Source organism: Gossypium hirsutum, chromosome A04, assembly GCF_007990345.1.
Source record: "Gossypium hirsutum isolate 1008001.06 chromosome A04, Gossypium_hirsutum_v2.1, whole genome shotgun sequence".
In the NCBI taxonomy this organism is placed as follows: domain Eukaryota; kingdom Viridiplantae; phylum Streptophyta; class Magnoliopsida; order Malvales; family Malvaceae; genus Gossypium; species Gossypium hirsutum.
This window is the reverse complement of record NC_053427.1, coordinates 35,832,335-35,850,151: the sequence shown is the minus strand read 5'-3', so window position 1 is coordinate 35,850,151 and position 17,817 is coordinate 35,832,335. Positions and strand designations below refer to the sequence as shown.

The window sequence follows — 17,817 nt, the reverse complement described above, 5'->3', positions numbered from 1 at the left end:
CTGAATTTGCTTCAAATTAATTAAGTTCATGTATGTCTTTAGGTGCAGCCGAATTTGAAGATGAATTGGGTAGATTCATGCATGGAGATTCAATGAATTTGAAGATGCATGTGTAGCTGATTTAATGCATTAAAGCTGATTAATCTTTGGAGTTTTTTTTCAAGGCAACTATTCAGCCAAAGTGACCAAGCTTTTCATCTTTTCAAGGTTGGCCGATTCTCTTCTCAAGGAAGTATAAAGGCTGTTCACACTATGGCTGTTCGGTTCAGCCATGTTCACACCTCATGGCCCTTCAAAACCATCCGTTCACACTTTTAAATGGCTGTTCAAATTGCCAATTAATGCTGGTAATTTTTCAGCAATAGTTGCTTCATGAATGACCCCATTATGTTCATTGATCGAACCTAGCCTATTCATGCACATCCAAGATGTTCAAGGTGCATTTTCCCATCTAGAAGATGACCATTGGAGCTCTCATTCAGCCGAATCTACATGGGCTAATAATTTTGCATTCATGCTGAATTTTAGTTCATTGTTTACTTAGAAACTAAGTCTTGAATTTGTCCATTCGGCTACTAGTAGAAAGGCTATAAATAGTTGTTAAATTTCTTGTAAAAGGACTTTTGGACAAATCTCTGAATGAAATATCATTTTAGTGAGGCAATTCACTCTCTTTATTCTTCAAAGCTCAATTGACTTATCTTTACGAGTGGCGTCAATCTGACTTTGTTTTCGAACTTATCACCATAAGGTGTGGCGTTCCAACTATACCGAAGGTTCCTATTTTGCTAAATAGAGGGTCTCGGTTTTATCTACCATTTCTTTCCTTTTCTTTGAAACCTTTAAGCCCGGGTCCTTATTTGTTAATAAGGGTTCGTTCTTGTTTCATTGGAAACCATTTATCCCCATTTTGCTTCCTAATTCATCTAAAACCAATATAACTCATCTTATTGAATTTTGAACTAAATCGACACTACCTAAATTCGATCGGGAACATAATATACGACTCATCACATCATCCGAATTGAGATCGTATCATAACTGATAAGTTTTACCTTTGCAAGTTGGATATTCAAATTTGGTAATAGAGCATGCATATAAATAAAACACTCATACATCACAAGTTTTATGTGCACAGCCTTGTTTAAACATGTGTTTTTTCCATAGATCAAAAGAATGCACATCAACGACACAACCATTGTTAGTAATGTTCTCATCATTTTCAAACCATCCATTACTAATAAAAAAAACAATAAACCTCATCAAGGTACGAATGCGTTTCAGAAACCAAAACATCAACAATGTTTCCATCAACATTCAAAGGGGGTGGTTGAATCTTAAAAGATTCAGAAAACTCACCTTGTTTTCCCATATGAATGAATGAATGTGGATCGGTTTGAGCAGTACCTTTTTCAATCAACGTAAACCTCCTCTCTTCATGAAAGATAGTAAAGTCGTTGCTCTTTACTTGAACTAACCTGAAATGTAGGAGAAATACAAGAACAACTCGCGTTTCTCAAAGTATCACCTTCACAAAAAGTAAAGGGGTTAGTGACACTGTAGATGTTCAACTTTAAGGGACATGCTGAATCAATGCCAGGATCAAAAATATGAGTTGGCCTTACCCTTTTAAAATGACACAAGAAATTTATGGATAGCCAAATAAAATGATCAAGGAACGATTTTATATTGTATTCATAATTTTTAAATTTCGCTCCCTTAGTCAAAAGCCAAGCATCAATCAAACAAAAATTGGTCGCACAAAATTTGGAATGTTTGAATTTTTCACATATCGAACCAAAATAGCAAATTCTAGGTTTAAACACATAAGTTTGTTCACTTGCTAGAAAATGCAACAAAGGTTTCATGCGTGTCATGATTTCAAACATGCTGATCCAAAAGAATTTGTGCATATACAAAAACAAATAATCCAAACTCCTTACATTCATCAGGACAGATGGGCATAAATTTAAAGATTTTACACAAGGCAGTAGTTGATTCACATAATCACCACAATCAAACAACTTAAATGTCTTTCGTGAAGAATCGTTACCATGTAAGATGATATTATGTGCTTGCCGAATTAATCGGACGTCATCAACAAGTTTTACACCACAAAACAACTCAAGAGAACACTGCCTCATACTTCCTCTTAGAATGGACTTATCAACCACAAACAAAGAATAAGGGTTAATTAAATCAAAATAAGGGGATCTTTTATAAATTAAGCCATCAAAAATTTTACCGACAACTTTCAAACCTGTTTGCCGTGGCTCGATTTCTAAAGATTCCTTATCTTTGAATACTTGCGGTTGGATTTTATCTTCAACCTTTCCTTTTCTGATCATACAAAAGCATCTCTCATCAGGAAAGTATTGAAGTTGAAGTTCGTCACACGAATTGTTAGGAACCTGAAAAGAAGAGGTAAGACGAGAAGAATTCACAGATTGGTTAGTGGAAACAACACTCTCTTTTTCTTGCCCTCTATCAACTTTTTCTTTCATTTCTTTTTCTTCAAGAACAATTGTTTCTTCCACGCTTTCTTTTTGCTCACTCTCTTTTTAAACTTTACTTTCTTGCACACACTCTTTTTCTTTTTTGCTTCTCTCGATTTCTTTTAGAATCCACTCGTTTTCTCTCATGATCATCTTTTGCCTCTCTTTTCTTTCACTCTCTTTTTGTTCTTTTTCTTTTTCAACAGCTTTTTCAATGACTTTCTCAATCTCTTTCAAGAATCTCTCATTTTCTCTCTTACTCGCCTCTTGCCTCTCTTTCATTTCTTTTTCTCTCATTTTTTCTTTACAACTTGAAGATAATACAAGTGAATCAGCATGATAAGTATTTTGTTCAAAAAATGTGAAATCATTTAGATAGAGTTCATGATCAATTCTTCGAGAATGAGTCTTCGTGGATGCATACGAAGAGTTACTTGGGCTCCCTCGTTCGTTATCTCGAAAGACCTTAGACTCGAAGCTTTCTTTCTTTCTACTCGAATTTCTTGTCGAATAGGTATCACGATAGAAATCTCTTCTCGAGTAGTCATCAGATGTGTGTCTCCGTGATGTTCTTGACTCCTTTTTCTGACTTGGAACAATTTGCTTTCGTTGAACTCTTGCTCGATGGTCTAGCTTTTCTTGGACAGGCTTGATTTTTCGATCGAGCATGCACTCCATCTCTTTCAACAAATATTGAAATTCAAAGGCTGAAAACTCTTCTCGAGACATGATTAATAGATGAAAAGAAAAATGAATAAAACAAAACAGAAAATGAATACCTTACCACAAACCTCACTAGTCACTCACAATAAAATTTGAATGGCACTCACACTCGTGTTTGCACTCAAGATCGGCTTTTTCAACACTCTAATACTCTCACAACACTCGTGCCTTTTACCTCTCTTTACCTTTCTCGTGATTTCGTAAGCAGATTCGCCAAGGCTTAACCTTAGTCTAGGTGGTCGGTTTCAAATGGGTAACAAGGGATGATGTGATTTACAACTGGGTAGGCTTACAAGAAAGAGAATAATTCGGGTATAGTGTGGCGAAAAGGTCAAGGATGGAAGTGGATGAGAGGGTAAAAGTTTCAGGATTGAAAAATGGAGGAGTAAAACTATGTTCAAATTTTCAGATTTTGTTTTTTTTTTCAATTTTTTTTTGAAACTTACTTGATGAGTCACAGACTATTCCTGGAGTAATTTTGAATGCTCGTACTCCTTGTTTTTGTAGCTCTGATACCAAATGATACGATCCGCCTCGGGGTGAGTCGAGTCGTATGTGAGTTTGCCCGATCGTTGACGAAGAAGTAGCGTTCGATTTGTTCAAAAGGATGTTTTCACGTAAATAATGGAAGAAGCTATGTAAAAGGATTCAAAGGTGGGTTTATGGATATGAAGTTTATGTAGATGGATTTATGGATATAAAGTTTTTGTAGGTTTGGTTATAATGAAACGAAAAGATGGAATGGAATGGAAATGAAAATGATCTAAAAAAACAAACACGAACCAATATTAGAAAATATTGACCCAAATGTTTATAAGTTTTCAAGGTGGTCAGATGGAGAATATAAGAACCTCGACCCGCTACTTAGAAAAGTAGGAACCTTGGTATGTTTGAACGCCACAATACGAGTAGTGATAAGTTCGATTTTCAACAAAGAAAATGGATGACACAACTAGAACACTAGGTAGCCAACAAATCTTTGAACGAAAACAGAGAAAAGTTTGCCCCACAAATTTGGCAGAATATCATTCAAAAATGTCCAAAAAGTAGTGTTCCTTCAAAAGGCTAGTTACATGAATTTATAGTGTCAAAAGGAAAGCTAGCTGAAAGGTCACTTTTAATGAAGCTAATAATGAGGCCTAATGAAAAGTCACAACTATAGAAATTCTATTCCAAGTAACTCCAGCCTTCAATTTGATTTACTTCTTCAATTAAGTTGCTTTCAAAGTCTTTTGAAGTCTCCATGAGCAACCGAAAAGACACCAGCTTCTTTGATGGAGAATTGAATGCATGTAGTGATTACTCATGAAGCAAACGGTTAAGGAAGATGAAACAAATTTGCTGCCTAATTTAAAGAAGAATAATGCTCTCCTTTAATTGATAGAAACAACTTCTTAATGATATTTAAAGCCTCTTTGTAACAACCCTCTCTTTTGTAACTGAAATCTCTTGAAAAGTCACCTTATTGAATGCATAACAGCCTTTAATAATAATAGATGGGAGCTAAAAAGTCACCTGCAATTAACACATGTAACCGTCACATTTATTCATTTATTAAGCTTAAAACAAATTAACAACTAACTTAAATAAATGAACTAACACTTATGCATCATTTATTCCAGCAACAAGTTTAATTAAGAGAAGCATTATTAAATGAACTTAAATTCATGCATCAATAAATTATCCTAGGAACTAGATTATTTAAAGAAGCAACTATTAAATAAAGTTCAACAAAAACACTTATTAATTAAACTAAGATGAGTTGAATAAATGTCCAGCAACTCATTTATTAAACTAAGATGCTTAAATGCATGGTTTAAAATGCAAACTAAATGAACAAATGAGTTACTTAATGCAAGACTTAATTTAATGAAGCTGACTTAAACTAACATCGGAGTCACATAATGTATGACTTTATTGAATGCAGAACACATAATGCATGTCATAATTAAAACATGTATTTAATAAATAAGACATAATTAAAGACTAAAGTAACTAAGATAAATCAAGTCTTTATTCCAACAGCATAAATGAATTTAAAGGTCTCATTTTGCATTTGGACCCCTCGAGTTTAGGCCAATCTCGATGTCGTCGAGATGTACCGAAACATGATGCGACCGGGATCGCATCAGGTCCCTCTTATCTTGATAATTAATAGATTTATATGATAAAAATCATATCCATAGTGTTTTTTAAATTAGATTTTTTATATTTTTGTTCTTGATTCAGTTTATATTCTTGAGTTAGTAATGAGTTCGCTTGAAAATCATTTTTTTTCGTAATGAATTAATCTTTCTTTTTCATCTGAATCCCATTTTGTTAAATGTTTATTTTGAGCCAGATAGAGTTGATTGACTCTATTTCACCATTGTGCTGGTACTAATTTTAGCCATCTATTCTGAACTAAATTGTATTGATAACGACTCCTTAACCAGTTTTTCCATTCATTCATTCCAGAATGCCAAACAATTTTCTGTCTTAACCCATAATGATGTCTTAATCTGGAATGAGATACTCTCCGTTCTTCAAAATAATCTTTTATTTCATTTTAAGAAAAAGAGATGTTCCATGATATTGAAGGATAGGTTTGAATTTATAAAAACTAATAACTTGGGTTTGTGATAATTTGTAAAAATACATATGCTTGTGAGAGGGAGGATAAGTCACAAAAAGCTTTTTCATTTTTATTTCTAATACTAACATTAGAAAGTGAAGAAAGTGAGGTTTTTATAGTTGAAATAAAATGAGATGTATTTTTAGTTGTTTTATTAATTCTTTCTTGATTTGCTTCATTATTGTGAATGAATTCTCAATCATTTTTTTTGTTGATTCAAGAAAAAGTTGGGTATTGGTTCTTGGAATATTAATGATATATAGAAGAATATCCATGTATATCTTTTCAATGAAAAAATTTATAAAAAAATAGAATTTCCGGATTAATCGAATATTTCTTCTTTTTACTATTTGCCAAAATTTTTTTGATGATTCTAATATTTTATCCTAATAACTTACTTTGTTAGAACTACTATTTATTTCTTGAGTTAGAAATTCTTTTTCTTGTCTTTTATAATTAGAATTTTTTGTATTTGATTTTTGATTGTGTTTGTTCTCTTAGTCAGATCTTTTATTTTTTTCGGTTAATGAATAATTTGTCCACGCCATCGATTGAATTTGAAGGGATGATTTGTGAATCATCTTATTACTGATTATCGAATCCTTTTTAGTTTCGCCCAATTCATATGGTTCTCTCAACCCAAAAAATGGAATTGGATTTATTTTTGAAAGTTCTTTTATTATTCCTTTTAGAAATAGAATGCTTTGAGTGATCCATTTTTTGTTTCTTTTGAAGCTTTTCGAAACAATTTATTTTTTCTTTTAAAATTGTTAAAGCTATAAAACATTTCGTTTTCCATTTTTATTTTATTTTTAGTTCTTTAAAAATAGGCTCAAAAAACGAATGCCGGTTTCAAGGAGGGCCGAAAGGTAGTTCAGTTTCCATTCCCCAAACTGTTAAAAAGCAAAAATCGTTCTTTTGACCTTTCTTTTTTTTCATTGGATCTTTATGAGAGGGTTGTAGTTTAAATCTGTGCCAAGGTTTCAGGCAAAAAGGAAATAGGATCTTTATCTGAATACCGTCTGTTAACCAGTTTTTTGGAAATTCTGTTTCAGATAATTGAACACCATTATAAGTGCATTTAACATGCATTTCTCGATTCCAATCCGTTAAATCCTCAGACCACTCAGGAAATTGAAATAATAACATACGGGCAATGTTTTTAACTATTATCAGTGAAGGTAATATAATATATTTTCTAAGAATTGATTGGGTTATTAACACGGAGCCCCTTATTACTTGAGCAAGTAAAAGACTATCCCAAGCTTCTGCTATTTCTATCCTCATTCTCTTCTCTTTTGTATTTTTCTCTTTTGGCCTCGTCTTTTTTCTCGATCTTTTTTTCTGTATAATCAGAAATTTTTGATTCTTTGTTTTTACATATCCAATTTCGAGATATTCGTTTCAGCGGTCCAGAAATATCAAAAGAAAAAAAAGAGTGGTTTGTCTACTCTGTCCAAAAAAAGGTGATACGAGTCACAAAGGCCCAACCCAAGCTTAAGAAGGTGATGGGCTCAAATCAAGAAAATCAAGATTCACTTTTTTGTTTTCAAGAAAATCAAGAAATCGAATCTTGGCCCAATTTTGCTGTTCGGAGTGATTTCAAGAATCAAGAAAATCAAGATTTCAAATCTTGGAAATCTTGGTCCAAGAAACCGAATCTTGCAGCCAAAGCGCGTTGGATCTCCATTACGAGCGTCAACGACCCAATTTTGGTAGGAGATGGATCACGAGCCCAAATTCTTGAAGGCGAGGCCCAATAACCAAAATCCAGCCCAATCAAGAAATTTCTTCATACTTAGTTGAAAAATCAGGCCAAAATGTCAAAGGGCCCAATTTGTAAACATCTTACTTGTTTAATTTAATTTTTTAATCTTTAGGAGCATTACATGTAAAATTCGGCCCAAAACAGCCCATATAAGTGCATGGCCGAATTTACCTTGTTTTTTTATTAATTAGGTTTAATTTTTTTATTAGTTACTTGTGAGATTAGGATTTGTTGGAGGCCTATATAAGCATTGGCCAGCCACCCTTTGTAAAAACATCTCATTATTATTTTTTTCTATCAAAATTCAGATTTGTTGAGTGCAGAATTTTCTTTGGGGTTTTCTCCAAGAATTCTCTCTTGAGTTTTCTTTAGAAGTTGTTTTAACAATCTTTTGATTGTGGGAGCCATCTTCAACATTCTTCTTGCCATCGATATTCCTTGGAGGGGAGATTAGAGCCGTTTGAAGGAATTTGTGAATTCTTTCGGGAATTCAAGGGTTCTTAGGACTTTTCTTTATTTCTTGCTGTTTCGATTTGTTTCTTTATTCCTACTTGTGCCGATTCATCATCTAATAATTTGCTGTTCTTGTTTGTGTTTCAGCCTTGATTCAAACTCCAAGAACTCTTCATTTAATCGGTTCTTTTATTGGCAACATATAATCGACTCAAAATTCCCCAAAATTTAGGGTTCTTGCCGTTTTCTATTTCTTCTTGTTGGGTGAAATTCGGCTGCTGAAATTTGGGCAATTCATATTGGGTGTTCAATTGGACCGAATTGCAACTTAAATTCTCTTCTTGAACCCTTCAATTTCATCTATTTCTTTCTTTTCTTTTGCCGTCCAAATCCCTAAGCTTCCAATTAAAAATCTGATTGTTTCAATCTACTTACTGTTTTGGTGTTCTTGGCAGGTTTGGCTTGTGGGATTTCACTATTGGAGTTCGATTTCATCTTCTTGAACTCCGAATACATTTATTCATTCGTTCTTTGTTCCTTGCTGCTCATTTAATTGAATTTGGGGATTTAATTTCAGATCTGATTAGTTTAATCTTGTTCTTTGTTTTTAATTTTCAGATCTGTTCGTTTAGAGCTTTCGTAGGAGTTTCTCGTGACTTGGCAACTCGATCTTGGTCCGCGCGCATCCCCGTATCATTTGGTATCAGATTTTGGGCGTTTTGGGCGTTTTGGGTGTTATTGGTTGATTTCTAAACTGATCTCTATTTTTAAAGCATAAACAGCAGTTTTACCCAGAAAAATTGTTCAAAAAAATTCATTTGAGTGGGTAAACGTTGTCCGATTGATCTGAAATTTTACATACATGTTTTTGGCACTGTGATTGAATATAAAAAAATTATTTCCGCAAAAAAATCAGTCAAAAAAGTCAAAAAATCAAAAAAGACGAAATTCAATAAAAATTTAAAAAAAGATTCAGCGGGTTGAATTTGGTGCCCAAAATTTCCAGATCAAAAATTAAATATATAAGGACACTCCAGATTTAATTTCGTGATTTTTGGAGATCGGGAACACCTCGAACGAAGTTGTCAAGTTACTCCGCAGTTTTTCGGGTTTTCTGTTTTCAGCAATTTTTATTGATTCTTAGCTGTAGGTTTTCATTTGTTTACATTTATTCTTCCTTTACGTTATGATACGAGTCACAAAAGCCCAAATTCTTGAAGGCGAGGCCCAATAAGCAAATTCCCAGCCCAATCAAGAAATCCATCCATACTTAGTTGAAAATCAGGCCAAATTGTCAAAGTGGCCCAAGTTGTAAAGTTTTATTTTTATTTTTATTTATTTATTTATTTATTTACTTAGTTTAAATTTTTATGTCAATATTCAGTCCAAGAGTCCCAGATAAAATGACCTTTGACCGAATTTCCATATTAAAATAATTAGGAGTTTTTTTTATTTTAGTTTTCTAATTAGATTAGGACTAGTTATAAGGCCTATTTAAAGGCATGACTGTCCACCTTGTTAAACACTTATCATTATTATTAAAATTTTAGATTTGTTGAGAGCAGAATTTTCTTTGAGTTTTCTCCAAGATTTTTCTCTTGAGTTTTCTTTAGAAGTTGTTTTAACAATCTTTTTGATTGTGGGAGCCATCTTCAACCTTCTTCTTGCCATTGATATTCTTTGGAGGGGAGATTAGAGCCGTTTGAAGGGAGTTGTGAGATCTTTCGAGATTTCAAGGCTTCTTAGGACCTATCTTTTAATTTCTTACTGTCAATTCTTTCTTTATTTCTACTTGTGCTGAATCATTATCTAATCTATTTTCTGTTCTTATTGTGTTTTCAGCCTTTTTCTATCTTAAGGAATCAGCCCAAAAATCCCCAATTTCTAGGGTTTTTCCATACTCTTTTTGGGTGAAATTAGATTGTCGAAATTTGGGGAAAACTATCTTGGTGTTCAATTGGGCAGAATCACAATCTCTTTGAGGGTTTCAAGAACCCTAACACTTATTTCTATTCTCAATTTGATTCTTTGCTGATTTGGGGATTTTATTTCAGATCTGAAAATTCAAAAATCTAATCTTTTAATTTTCTGTTTCGTTTCAGATCTAATTGTTTAGGGTTTTCGTAGGAGTTTCTCGTGACTTGGCAACTCGATCTTGGTCCGCGCGCAACCCCGTATCACGTTATCTAACACCTTCTTGTTTCTTGTGTTAGTAGGATTTAAACGTGTGCACAACTTCTTCCTCGGTGCAACACGAATCAATTGGTGTCTCGTCAGTTTTTGGCATCCTAGTGCAAATTAGGATTCTTTGGTAGTTTGGTTCACACTCTCTAATTGGTTGATATAAACTCTAATAAAGAACTCACAAGATTGAATTCGACCTCATTGAGAATTTGATTTTTCTTTTTGAGTGATTAATGGTGAGGTTTGCTAACTTTTATTTTTGAGTGTTGAGTGTTTATTTTTTACAGGTTTTGAAGATGTCTAAAGGTGATAATAATGATGCACTTATGAAAGTCTAACAACAGTTAGACGAACATACTGCTGCAATCACACAAATAAATGCTACACTTCAAGCATTGAATACTACTTTGAATGAGGTACGAGTGAATCAAAAACATCAATATCGAGATCCAATTAAGGAAGATAGGGATAACTAGCCCTATAGGTGCAGCCCTCAACGTGTCCCTAGAATGGATGATGATTTTCATGATCGTGGACAATCATCTTTGGCAAAACCAAAGAGCGAGCAGCAACGAGAACATCTCTTTCATACTCGCTGCCACGTACAAGGTAAGCTTTGTAGAGTTATTATTGATGGTGAAAGTTGCTCGAACATAGCCAGCACGACGATGGTGGAAGAGCTTTGCTTAACCACTACCAAGCATCCACAACCTTATCAACTACAAGGGCTTAGCAACAAAGGCCAATTTAGGGTCACTCAACAAGTGCGCATCGCCTTTTCTATCGGTAAGTATCAAGACGAAGTTGTGTGTGACGTAATGCCTATTCAGGCCTGCCATTTGTTGCTAGGAGAACCATGGCAACTGGATCGAAAATTCACTCACGATGGTCGTACCAATAGGTATTCTTTCAAGCATCAAGGAAAGAAACTCACCTTAGTGCCGCTCACTCCGGAACAAGTCATGAGGACCAAATCAAACTGAAAAATTCTGTTAAAACAAGTGAGGAAAAAGAAAAAGAGAATGAAAAAGAGCAAAAAGAGATTGAGAGTGAAAAAGAAATTGAAGAAAGAAGAGAAAATGAATTAGAAAAAGAAATAAAAGAAAAAGACGTGGAAAAGGTAGTGAGGAATGTTTCCACTAACCAAGATATGAATTTTTCTTGTGTTGCTACTTTTCATGTTCCCGAAAGATCGAAAGATAACTTTCAACTTCAATACCTCTCAAATGAAAGATGCTTTCATACGATCAACTTAGGCAAAGATGAAATCACACTACATGATCCCGAAGGTAAGCGAGGTAAGGAAATTTTAGAAACCGAGTCCAGTGCAGATTTGAAAATTATTGATCAAACTTTTGGTGACTTAGTTCTTAAAAGATCCCCTCATTTTGATCCGATTAATTGTTACTCTTCGATTGTGGTTGATAAAGTCATTACGAAAAGAAGTGTGATTTGTTATTCTCTTGATTTACCCTGTGTAAAATCCTCGAATTTGTCCAAATCTATTTTGGAGAATAAAGTAACGAAATTTTCCAAATTTGTTTTCAATTTATATTCGTGCCTTAAACAGTTTATGTGGTTGTACATGAAGTTTGAGTTCCATTTGACAAAGGTTAACTCAACAACGGAGATTCGACTACACTATGCCCCCGATGAGCGAAGGTTTGTTTTAAATGAAAAAGGTAAAATCGACCATTATTCTTTTGCTTATCAAGGTAAGATGCTTGAAACCTTTGAAACACTTTTGTACTCCTCGGATAGCGACAAAGATCGTGTTGATGAACACTTAGATCGAAACGTGCTTGACTGTCCTATTTTATTTATTGATGATAAATCTATTTTGATGGTTGATAAAAAGATTCTTGTTTTTGATAATGCATGTGTGAGTGAATCTATAGACCGTCGATTAATGCATGGTAATCTGAATCTATCCATTCACATGCGTTATACCTGTTCTATTATGCTTATAATTGGCCTACAAGCTTGTTTGTGTTGCTATTTACTATTTCATGGCTATTCTTTTCAGTGGACTCAATTGCCATTAGTCCCATTCGATCGAGGAAAATCGAGTTCATTTGATTTTTAGATTCGAGGACGAATCTTTTTGAGGAAGGGGGGAATGATACGAGTCACAAAGGCCCAACCCAAGCTTAAGAAGGTGATGGGCTCAAATCAAGAAAATCAAGATTCACTTTCTTGTTTTCAAGAAATCGAATCTTGGCCCACTTTTGCTGTTCGGAGCGATTTCAAGAATCAAGAAAATCAAGATTTCAAATCTTGGAAATCTTGGTCCAAGAAACCGAATCTTGCAGCCAAAGCGCGTTGGATCTCCATTACGAGCGTCAACGACCCAATTTTGGTAGGAGATGGATCACGAGCCCAAATTCTTGAAGGCGAGGCCCAATAACCAAAATCCAGCCCAATCAAGAAATTTCTTCATACTTAGTTGAAAAATCAGGCCAAAATGTCAAAGGGCCCAATTTGTAAACATCTTACTTGTTTAATTTAATTTTTTAATCTTTAGGAGCATTACATGTAAAATTCGGCCCAAAACAGCCCATATAAGTGCATGGCTGAATTTACCTTGTTTTTTTATTAATTAGGTTTAATTTTTTTATTAGTTACTTGTGAGATTAGGATTTGTTGGAGGCCTATATAAGCATTGGCCAGCCACCCTTTGTAAAAACATCTCATTATTATTTTTTTCTATCAAATTTTAAATTTGTTGAGTGCAGAATTTTCTTTGGGGTTTTCTCCAAGAATTCTCTCTTGAGTTTTCTTTAGAAGTTGTTTTAACAATCTTTTGATTGTGGGAGCCATCTTCAACCTTCTTCTTGCCATCGATATTCCTTGGAGGGGAGATTAGAGCCATTTGAAGGAATTTGTGAATTCTTTCGGGAATTCAAGGGTTCTTAGGACTTTTCTTTATTTCTTGCTGTTTCGATTTGTTTCTTTATTCCTACTTGTGCCGATTCATCATCTAATAATTTGCTGTTCTTGTTTGTGTTTCAGCCTTGATTCAAACTCCAAGAACTCTTCATTTAATCGGTTCTTTTATTGGCAACATATAATCGACTCAAAATTCCCCAAAATTTAGGGTTCTTGCCGTTTTCTATTTCTTCTTGTTGGGTGAAATTCGGCTGCTGAAATTTGGGCAATTCATATTGGGTGTTCAATTGGACCGAATCACAACTTAAATTCTCTTCTTGAACCCTTCAATTTCATCTATTTCTTTCTTTTCTTTTGCCGTCCAAATCCCTAAGCTTCCAATTAAAAATCTGATTGTTTCAATCTACTTACTGTTTTGGTGTTCTTGGCAGGTTTGGCTTGTGGGATTTCACTATTGGAGTTCGATTTCATCTTCTTGAACTCCGAATGCATTTATTCATTCATTCTTTGTTCCTTGCTGCTCATTTAATTGAATTTGGGGATTTAATTTCAGATCTGATTAGTTTAATCTTGTTCTTTGTTTTTAATTTTTAGATCTGTTCGTTTAGAGCTTTCGTAGGAGTTTCTCGTGACTTGGCAACTCGATCTTGGTTCGCGCGCATCCCCGTATCAAAAGGGGGAATGTACATTTGCTTGAAACAGCTCCCAAGTAATTGTTTTATGCCTTTGGGCACGCATGGAACCCTTTATTATGTCGCGCCGAAAATCCAATTGTTACGAATAGCGTATCAAAGCCACTTTGTCTGTTTGATCAGGATCATTAGCATCCTTGGTATTAGTATAAGTATCAGCGTTTGCCTGGTTATTAGTAAAAATCACGACGCGCTTGGATTTTCTTGAACGAATTTCATGCTCTGCTGTTACATTTTCCTCGTTTTCTCCCTCCTGTTGTTCTAAATCGTCTATTAATTTGTATGACCATCGAGGAACTTTTTTACTTATTTCTTTTATTCCAATAGATTTTTTTCTAATTGTTTGATTGTTGGGATTAGTTATAACTATTTTGAATAAAAATTTAAAAATTTTGACTCGATCCTCGGAATCGATATTTCCCTGTTCATCTTCTATCAATGTCAATAAAGAGAGTTCTTTTTCTGTTGCTAATGATTTTATATTGAGTGTATCTAGTGTCTGTTCAAGGTCGTGATAATTAGTAGTAAGAAGTAGAGCATGAATCTTATTTATCCAAAATGGATCCGTGTTTTTTTTTATAAGTTTGATTTATGCTTAAAGGAGAACCCCATTTTTTGATTCTTCTGCGGTAGGGTCCATGCAAGAAAGGATCATATAGTTTAGGCAAGTATTCTCATTTAGTTTCATTATTAGAGAATCGAGTCCTTTTTTCAAGTATGCCCAGATCAAAAGATTCCTTATCTAAAGATTCGACTCTTTTTATAAACTCCTTACTCAAATTTCTTCTTTTTAGTTCATTGATAAAACTCCAATCAGTATACAATTCATCAGAAAACCATTTTTCTGGTGTGAAAAAATATATATTTTTTTGTATCACTTCCCCAAAAGTTGCTAAACTGGGTGGATACATAAAAGATATTTTTTCTTTTCCATCACTTTGACATGTATAAAAAAATAAAAAAATATTGTGACATTTCATTTTTTATAGCATTTTCAACCCGGTCATTTTTTATATATCGCAAAGGTCGATTCCATCGTTTAGAATCAAAAAGAAGTGTCACAAGAGGTTTTTCAATCCATAATAAACATTTATCTTCTTTTTTTTTAATATTTCTAACTTTGAACTTTCTTGATTCCCATCCAGATAAGAAGTTTCATAAACCAGTCTATTTTTATAATGTGTCTCTTTAAAACGAAAGTGGAGTTCGCCCTTTATTTTTTTTTCTTTCCAGTCACTCGTACCTTTTCTGTTTCGTTGATTTTGCTTGGATCCACCACTTCCTCCGAAAAAAGGGAAGAAGAAGTATTTTCTTCGGTCCCCTGTTTCTGGTTAGCCCCTCTGATACGAACCGCCTCGGGGAGAGTCGAGTCGTATGCGAGTTTGCCCGATCGTCTACGAGAAAGTATCATCCGGTTTGTTCAAAAAGGATGTTTCTAAATAAATTATGCGGAAGCTATTCAAGGGGTTCAAATAAAGGGTTTAAAATATGAATATTAAGGTTCGGTTTAAAGTAAATGAAAGAATGGAAAGAAGGAACTCAAAAGCAAGCACGAACCAATACTAGAGAGAATTGACCCAATTGCTTATAGGCTTTCAAGGTGGAGGATGAAAATGATAAACCTCGACCCGCTACTTAGAAAGTAGGAACCTCGGTATAAGAGTGAATGAAACAGGGTTGACGCCACTACTAGGTAGATAAGTCAACAAAGTCTCAAACAAAGTTTAGAGAAGAAAATTCTCACAAGATTAAATTCAATAAAAATTTTGGCAAAAAGTCTCTTACAATTGAAAGAAAACAAATACTTATAGGCATATAGATGACCATTCAAATTCGGCATCTAGGTGTTCACACAATAATAAAAACATTCACACTAATGTATTAAAATAGTTCATAAATTCGGCAGATTCATGAACTAGTTGAATGGACACTTTCTTCCCCCTAAGTCTGTGCATGAATGCTTAATCATAAAGAAAGGCTTCAAGTGACTTGTATGTGCACCAAAGGTTGCATTCATCTCCTTGGGACGTTCATGCACTTGTATGGAACATGTATCCTCATAATTAAACTCTTTAATAGCATGTAGGTTCATAAATGGCAGCATGAACCTAGTAAATTCGTTCTCCCCTTTGTGCATACACTTAATTCAATCAATGTGTTGAATTATTGAGTTAATTCCTTCCTTTGGACGTTCTTGAACCCATCCATGCATGTGTAGTAGCTTATAGGTCAATTCAAAGTGTGAACAGCTACTTCTTGGCCGAATAAGTGCCTTGGAAAGTTAGGAGACAGCCACCATACATGCACTTAAGCCATTCATGCATTCTATCATCCCATGCATTTGATCCATTCATGGACTAGCCTTTAATGTCCATACATGCATTCGACACATGCATGAATTTGTAGAAACCTTGCATCTAGCTGTACATGCACCAGCATTTAATACTTCTTCATTCATGAGTGTGGAATGCCCAAAAGAGATGTTTCTTCATCCATACATTGTACCGTCCAAAGGGATGTACCTACATGAAATAAACAAGTCATTAAGATATCTCATGGACACTCATAAATTCGGCATGATGTGAACACATTAATGTCATGCATTAATTCAGTTATGTGAACATAATCAATTTATGTAATGACTATGGCATATTAATAACAAATATTAATATAAGACAAGTTTAATGCTTAAATAAATATGTGCAAATTTTTATTTAATGCATTAAAGACAAAACCGAGTTTAAACTAAAATGAGATAAGCTTTAGCCCGTGAGCTAAAGTTGAGCTGAGGCTAAACTCCTAAGCTGAAGTTGAGCTAAGGTTTAGCTCGTGAGTTGAAAGTGAGCTAGGAGTGAGCTTGGTTTAGCTCAGGCAAGATGGATTAAGCTCGAATAAGCTGGATTTGAGCTAGACAGAGCTCGTGGAGCTGGAAACGAGCTTGGATCAGCTTGCCAACATGTCATTGCTCGACTTGACAGACTTGCTCGATAAAGTTCACGGGGCGTGCTCGTATCACCCTCCCCCCTCGGAAATAATTTCTATTTCTATGTTTCTTTCTTCCTCACTTTCCCCCACTTCTTCCGGTTCGGAAATTCCTTTCAGTTTCTTAGTTAGAATGGGTGACAGTATTCTACCTAAATAGTAAACACAGGTAATAAATAACAGAATACTAAAGATTCGAGCCATAGAATTTCTAAATTCTGATACAAGATACTTATTAGATCGAATAAGTACATTAGACCTAATTAAATTATTTTGTTGTATCCAGACTAATACCAACCCAACCCATTTCATCAATAAAATATAACCAATTAACCAACCAACAAAACTACTTGTTACAAATAACATATTGTTGTTGCATCGAAACATATAGATGTTGACTAATTTGGCTAACATTGAACTTGGTAAAATGAAATGGTTGAATAATTGAATAATGAGATTATTCAGGAATACACATTGAATGCTAAGATTACGCATTGAATTTCTGGTAGGACGTCTATGATCAAAAAAGTCTTTGTGATTGTTCCAGAAGAAATGAAACAAAAGATACGGTATAGCTAGGACAGTTATTGTATAAGGTTTACCCAATGCTAAATGCAGAGGTACATAGTAGATTGATATGAACATCATGAGCTGGCCTGCAATAAACCCAGTTGTTGCTGATACTCTCTTCTCGGTTCCTTCTTCTTCTTCTTCCATAAATCGAGCTCGTAGAAGGAAGATATAAGAGGGACCTACGGATAGTGTGGTCAGAAATCCATAATAGAGTCTGACCATAATGACTGAATTGATTATCGTCATGTAAAAGGATATTAGATTCCCTGGTATAAAAGATTTTAAAATCATCATTAACCTCCCTTTTTTCTTTTCTATTTCTGGATTATTATATGATGATTTTTGAACTTTCCATATACATATACAGAAATAGAAAAAGATAGACTAGAACTGACATCTCTTATGTCATGTCAATGACAATATAAAAATGGAATTGGGATCTGG

The 17,817-nt window shown here is 34.3% G+C and overlaps 1 protein-coding gene across 1 annotated transcript in view; it reads right to left on the bottom strand.

Annotated features, from left to right (window-relative positions):
- Positions 1-16,830: 16,830 nt before the first annotated feature.
- Positions 16,831-17,817, bottom strand: part of LOC121228061 (protein TIC 214-like) — a 1,229-nt gene continuing 242 nt past the window's right edge. The window contains exon 1 of the mRNA XM_041111192.1: positions 16,831-17,817. This exon is cut by the window's right edge and continues 242 nt beyond it. Within this exon, the coding sequence (XP_040967126.1) occupies positions 16,831-17,667 (837 nt within the window). The 5' untranslated portion in view covers positions 17,668-17,817.